We start from the raw sequence: 7,176 nt of genomic DNA, 5'->3' as shown, positions 1-7,176 counted from the left end.
GAATATTTGGCATTCGGGTTATTCCTGATTATGCATAATTAAAGCTTACTTGATGTGTAAATGTCATCTTGGTATATAACAGAATTGGTATTTTTAGTCAAAACTTAATATAATTGTGTAGTTTGAACAGGAGAGGAATATTTATTTTGGGTGAAAGTTCAGTCCCATCACATTTTTATCAACATATTCTTTCATAAAGAATAAAAATGTTTATGGTATTTGTAAAACTGTCAATGGATAAAACTTCTTTAACCATAAATTGATGGCTATACCCTAACTTTTCTGTAGCATCACATCTTATTTTCAAATTAGGGTGGTACTTAATTAATGCAGAGGTGTGTATATGCTAAATAACATCAACACAGAAAATAAGTTCAAGCACGCCAGGCGCTGTTGTCGTTTCAGATAGACACACGTAACATTTTTATGTACAAAGGTATTAAATAGAAGTTGATATGCATGACCTGGCTATTGAACCTTTGTAGTTGAGGTTTTGTAACAGATCTTAACTGTAACAGATCTTAACTGCAAAAGAAATCTGGGTTTGACCAAAGATGATTTCAGAATGTTACAATGCTGAAAACACAAAAAACGTAGGGTCCAAAACACAAATATGATCCGGTATGAAATACATCACCATTGCATATTAACCACCTGTTTCTTTCATTATTTAGAGTTTGACGGATAAAAAATAAATATAGATATTTCGCAAATTGCTTGAACAATCGGCACCGATCCTGAGCATAAACGTTTATAGTAGATGAGATCATGAAATGTTATATCCTGGTGCCTCGTGGGATATTGCGAGATTAATGGTGAGTGACCTTCACCGAGCGGCCATCAGGTGTCGTTAACCAGTCCCTTTCATTGGTTTTCGAGTTGTAGCTATACACTCGACCTGTTGCTGCAAGAAAAGTGTGAAAAGTGTGAGGCGAGATGCCATTAACAAAATATTGAGAAAGTATAGAAACGTATAAATTAACATTTACTGTAATGCTATGCACAATTCTACCATGACTTCAGTAAACACTGGATTGTGATTGGTTAATTAAAGTCATTCAGAGGTATATAATCACGTTATACAGGTCTCTGTTTTCCGTGCGCAATCATACATGGTTTACGGTAATGCACTATTTTTGTCTGCCCACTAACATGGCGGACACCAAACAACCTACCGATGCATCGATAAATTACGGCGATTTTACTGTCGGAAATTACACATTTGTCTTTAAAGATGGATTTAGCGATGACGGGCTCGACTCACTACTTGCGTAAATCACAGCAATAGGTGTTTATACATACAAAAGTACTTCGAAAGCATGGAAACAAATATTCAGTCGAACAAGATCAAAACATCGTCTGCTTTCCGAATAAAAAATTCAGCAAAAACAAATATGTTTACGTTGATTCTATGTTATGTCAGAATAGATCCAGCAATAGACTGCTACATAATTTCCGTGTTAAATTTATTATCAGCTTTCGTCAACGATATCGCCACTGATCTTGATCCGGTAACGGAGGATGCATTAACATCGAACGCCGAAGAAATTTTAATGCCTGTTACGCAGCAGTGGAAGACTTAAAAATAACTCAACAATTTTTAAAGTTCATTGTAAGTTTACTTATAGAAACATGAACCAACGAAATATTTCAACGACACTATATACAGCAATATGTCCTAATTTGACATAACACGGCACGGTCCTTATGTGACCACCGAAACCATCATATGGTCCAATTGAAAGTCCTTATTTGACTTCTAACTATTATGCCCTGATTTGGCACAAAAAAAGAGACAGTCGCCGACAGCATGGCTGCTCTATCGAAACACAAAAGCGAACTGCCTAGTTCAGTGACAAATGTACACTGTCGCAAGCTATTGCGCCATTCTGCACGTGGTTCACGCACGGCTATCCAGCTCTTTTGAAGTGGTGCGTTCGTGCGAATGTTTGGGTTTGTTCGGACCTTCTGTCCATTCCCCCCACTATGATAACTTCGTGTCTATCATAATTCTACAACATTCATTACAATGTAATTCAAACAACAAATATTCACATTTCACATGTTCTGAACCTGAAAAATAAAAAAAATGTCAGTTCAAAGTTCACACTCATTCTTAAAAGAAACACCATGAGTCCTCTCTGAAAATAAAATTCACACATGTTCACATGAAATCAAATCCTTGAAACGCACATATGTTCCTGTGAATGTTAATGAAATGTCTAATATACATACAATATTGTCCTTTCTGTTCCTCTTCTCTATTCAGTCCTTTTCTCTGTTCCATCCTCTGTTTTCGATCCTGTTGTCTGTTCTGTTCCATCCTGTTGTCTGTTCTGTTCCATCCGGTTGTCTGCTTTGTTCCATCTGTCCATTCCAAAGGACATACTTTTGTAACTGGTCTAGTAACTATGGCTTTGTCTGTTTTAATGTCCACAAATGATCCCAAGCTTCCAACTTCCTCGAGGTGCCTCTGGTGATATAATGGTAACCACATCATCCACTTGTAGATCACGGCTGGGTGAAAACCATTTCCTTCTTGTCTGTAATGATGGCAACCACTCCTTCATCCAGCGCCTCCAGACATGACGCACAAGTTCCTGTACTCTTCTCCACCTCTTCATCGGACTGTAAGCCGTGACATCCACAGAATCCGGAGCAAATACTCCCCCACTTTGACCATGTAAAAAATGGTTTGGTGTCAAAGGCACGTCATCATGTGGGTGAGCACTTTGATATGTCAAAGGGCGGGAGTTTATTAGACCTTCAGCACCAACAAACGCTGTCACCAGCTCCTCATCTGTTATATCTCCAGATCCCAGAATGGCATATATTGCTCGCTTGGCAGCCTTAATCATTGACTCAAACACTCCACCGAAGTTTGGAGCATGAGGAGGATTTAACTTCCAGATCACCCCTCTATTAGCCAATGATGTCTTCACTTTGTCTGTATCCAGTTGAGCAACAAGCTGTTTCAGTTCATTTGCAGCGCCAATGAAATTTGTGCCATTATCTGAAAGAATTTCTTTGGGTAACCCTCGTCTACTAGCCATCCTGTAGAACGCATTAAGAAAAGAGTCACTGTCCAATGCATACGACATCTCCAAATGTACTGCTCTTGTTGCTAAGCAAGTGAAGAGGCACAAATAGCGTTTTTGCCTCGACTTTCCACGTCCCTGAATCGTAAGAAATGGCCCAGCATAGTCAACACCTGTCTGCTCAAAAGCTCTAAGTGAGTACCTCAAACGCATCTTTGGCAGTGGCGCCATTATTTGAGCTGTTGGTTTTGCCTTTTGTCGACGACAATGTGAACATTCCCGTTCCCATTCGCGGATCTCCTCACGACCAGCAATTATCCAAAAACGAGATGACAAGACAGCAAGCATGTGATTTGTACCAATAACATGATTGCCGTCCTCATGATGTTTCTTAACAATCAACTTAGTCACCCAGTGTTTTCTAGGCAAAATGATTGGGAACTTTGTTTGGAACGGCAAATAATCTGCATGTTTGAGTCTGCCATCAGACCTAAGCAGACCATCATCATCCAGAACAGGATGAAGATTAATGAGTTTGCTACCTTTGGAAATGGGTTTTCTATTTGCTATTGCCAAATATTCCTCAGAGAATGCATCTTTCTGTGTATTACAAATGATGCGTTTTTCAGCATCAGCAATTTCTTCTGTGGTTAAGCAACCCTTCTTTCTTTCAGCTGATTTAACAGAGGCATTGCTGAGAAATCTGTACACCCATGCAGTAATGCGTGTATACCTTTTCCAGTCTGAAAACCTAGTAGGTTCCAATAACCAAACTGAATCTGAGATTGTCACGAGCGATACAGATTTGTTTTTCAGTTCAGAGTTGTGTGATGTTTTGACATACACTTTTTGTTCTGGCCATTTGTTTTCAGCACATAACAGAAATTCTGGTCCATGCATCCAAGATGCAGAGGACAGTTTTTGAACTGATGTTCCTCTGGTGATAATATCTGCTGCATTTAACTCTGAAGGAACTTGCTTCCACTGAGAAGTATCAGTGTGCTCCTGAATGAATGCAACGCGGTTGGCTACAAATGACTTAAAGTAACGACTGTGGTTCTTGATCCAACATAATACATTTAGACTATCAGTCCACAGTACTGAACAGGAAGTACTGATTTCAAGGGCACGTGAAACAGCCAACATTAACCGAACTCCCAAAACAGCTGCCATCAACTCCAGCCGAGGAATGGTCACGCTCTTTAAAGGAGCAACCCGACTCTTAGCGGCTGCTAGATGACTTGAACTGTCATCGTTTTGGTAAGTGTTCACAAAATATAAGACTGCACCATATGCTTCTTCAGAGGCATCAACAAATACATGCATTTTTGCTGTTTTGATATGAGATTTCACCTGTAAACATCTGGGAAATCGTAATCCATCTAACTGATTTCTCTCTGTGAGCCACTGTGATGCTTCATTTTTCACATCATGATCGAGCACATCATCCCAGTCAATGCCTGACAACCACAGTTTTTGCATGATGATCTTTGCTCTTAAGTGAAATGGAGCAACAAAACCAAGGGGATCAAACAGTTTAGCTAACTCTGAGAAAGCCTCTCTTGGTAAGTGACAAGTCCTCTTCTATGATTGGACTACGAAAACTGAAATCATCATTCTGAGCTAACCAGACAAGACCTAATGTTTTTGCTGATGGTAACTCATCCTTGGCCAAGTTGACCTCAGATGCTCTATCTTCAACAGGTATGTGTTTGAGGACCTCTGGAGAATTTGATAACCATTTTCTGGATCGCATTCCAGCTTTCCCCACAAAGCAGTAAGCTGTTTGTACAATTCGATACCATCATCCACTTCTGGAACAGAATCCATACTATCATCCATGTAAGTGGATTTACAAACAGTGTCTGCAGCTTTTGGGAATAGATGCTCAAATCTCCTTGCATTTTCCCTAGAAATGTATTGAGCCAGGAAAGGGGATGCATTCATGCCAAAGACTATTCTCCGAAATTCATATATCTGTGGTATTTCGGATTGGTTTAGTGATCTCCACAAGAACCTAAAGTACGAACAGTCTTTGGCTGGAATTCTATTTGTAAATACATTTCAGCAATGTCACAAACCAAAGCTATTTGGTGTTTGCGGAATCTAAGTAATATCTCAAACAAGTCGCCCTGAAGTTTCGGACCCTGGTGTATGATATCATTCAGCGATGTACCCTGACATTTGGCTGAAGCATCAAAAACAACCCTGACTTTGGTTGTACTTCTGTCTGGTCGTATCACAGGAAAATGTGGTAAGAACCACTGACTGGCAGAGGTGTCTTCATTTTCAGAGACAATCCGAATATATCCCTTATCAAGGTAGTCTGAAATAGTTTGATTATAAACTTCAGCTACAGTTGCGTCTTTCAACAGCTTTTTCTCTGTATTACAGAGACGTTTATAGGCCATGTTGTAATTGTCAGGAAGACTTTTTGAATCTGCTTTCCAAGGTATGCCTACCTCGTATTGCCCATTGTCATATGTGACAGATTTTTGCACAATGTCAACAATCGCTTCATCTTGCTTAGTCAAGATGGGTTCTGATGACTGAAACTCTTCTACTTCCCAAAACTTGTGAAGCATAGTGTTAAGTTCAATCTCCTTGTCATTTGAAAAGTAAGTGCTTGAAAGTCTCTGAAGTCCTGATTGTTCAGGAACACATCCCACACATGTCCACCCAAGGGGAGTAAGTCTCGCTATTGGTTCCCCATCAGAACCAGAAACATCCTCATAAGAGCGATGTAATTCAAGATAATCCATACCTATCAGTAAATCTACAATGTGAGGGGCTTTTACCTTAGGGAACTGAATATGTTGCAAATGCGACCATCGCTTGGAATGCTTTTGCCAGTCAACAACTTGCATTTGACCGGTGACCCGAGTGGTAGTTAAAGCAGACATTGTCCGATCAACTGACCCATCCATGCTTTCAAGACCGAAGTGAACAGCCATGGTCTGAAATTTCTTACTTTGTCCATTAAGAACATTGACAGAGACATTTTGTACTTGACCGACTAAGCCCAATTGTGAGGATACATCTTCATTAATGTACGTTTGTGTACTTGCGTCGTCTAACAATGCATTTACAACAATTCTGTTTGGGCCGTTTTTAAGAACAACAGGTACCGTCCGAAGTGAAAGAAGTGTAGACTTATCAGGTTTTGTGGACGACATTGTAGTGACCTTGAAACTTGAGCTTCATAACTGTTACTTGTCTCAAGTTGCTGTGCTTGCTGTCTATTGTCCTTGTTGCCATTAGGTACGCCATGGATACTGTTATTTCTCTTTGAATGGAGTAACTGATTATGCAAAGCAGGGCAGTTGTCAATACCACATTTGATATTGCGTCTGCATGTTTTTCCAAAGTGATTGAAACCAAAACAACGGAAGCAAAGCTTTAACTGCTTGATAGTTTCCCATCTCTTCTGAACCGTCATTGCTTTGAATTTTCTACATGTCACAATGTCATGGTTGTCCATATGACACAGCTGACATCTGTGGTCTCTTTCAGTCTGCTTATTGCCAAAGAAAGACCCTAACTTGTGAGGACATTTATGGATTGTTGTCTTTCCTTTAGCAGATACCCCATGGATTGTTTCCGAAGCAATAATCTGGAATTCTGCTTCCATTAAAACCAATTCACGTAACGCTTCAACTGATTCCTGTCGTTGAGCTTCAAAAATCCATCTTTGGTACTGACTAATCATGGATGCCGTCATTTTCTTCAGGAGTTGAACATACATAGACCCATTACCTAACTCCTCAAACCTGTCAGAATCCCTCATGTTTACAACAACTACATCCAACATATCAGCAAACTGTTCAAAGTCTTTTGCATTGCCAGGTCGCACTGGCCTGAACGATGATATTTCTTCCATTTGGAGAGCAATATGACGTCTCTTGCCACCAAATTTACGTTCCAACCTTTCAAGTGCTACCCCATATGCTGTAGCGCTATGACCCAAGTCTTGAATAACCTTTCATTGCATCACCACTTACATATTGGCGCAACTAAAGCAATTTATATTCTGGTGTGGCAGGTGCTTTGTCTATACATGCTATAAATGCAGCCTTCCAGGCTTCATATGACTTGGCATCTCCAGTAAAGACAGGTATGGACACTCGTTTCAACTGCT

The 7,176-nt window shown here is 40.0% G+C and overlaps 1 protein-coding gene across 1 annotated transcript; it reads right to left on the bottom strand.

Annotated features, from left to right (window-relative positions):
* Window positions 1-2,511: 2,511 nt before the first annotated feature.
* Window positions 2,512-6,918, bottom strand: LOC124277067. The gene is made up of 4 exons (XM_046712717.1): window positions 6,795-6,918; window positions 4,426-4,498; window positions 2,778-3,054; window positions 2,512-2,628 (listed from the first exon to the last, which is right to left on the bottom strand). The coding sequence occupies exons 1-4, from the start codon at window positions 6,916-6,918 to the stop codon at window positions 2,512-2,514; spliced, it is 591 nt and encodes a 196-aa protein (XP_046568673.1).
* Window positions 6,919-7,176: the final 258 nt, after the last annotated feature.

Source organism: Haliotis rubra, unplaced genomic scaffold, assembly GCF_003918875.1.
Source record: "Haliotis rubra isolate DU_JTF1 unplaced genomic scaffold, ASM391887v1 Scf2177, whole genome shotgun sequence".
In the NCBI taxonomy this organism is placed as follows: Eukaryota; Metazoa; Mollusca; class Gastropoda; order Lepetellida; family Haliotidae; genus Haliotis; species Haliotis rubra.
Note: the sequence above shows the minus strand (reverse complement) of the source record. Positions and strands in the feature narration are given on the sequence as shown.

Bases quoted from the DNA above. Each gene is read 5' to 3' on its own strand.
- LOC124277067 (XM_046712717.1), bottom strand. From the start codon at position 6,918: ATGGAAGAAATATCATCGTTCAGGCCAGTGCGACCTGGCAATGCAAAA. The intron at 4,499-6,794 runs GTAATGGGTCTA...TGTGGTTGTCAG, and splicing joins TGACAGGTTTGAGGAGTTAG to GCATTGACTGGGATGATGTG. The intron at 2,629-2,777 runs GTTGGTGCTGAA...CACGGCTTACAG, and splicing joins AGGAGCTGGTGACAGCGTTT to TCCGATGAAGAGGTGGAGAA.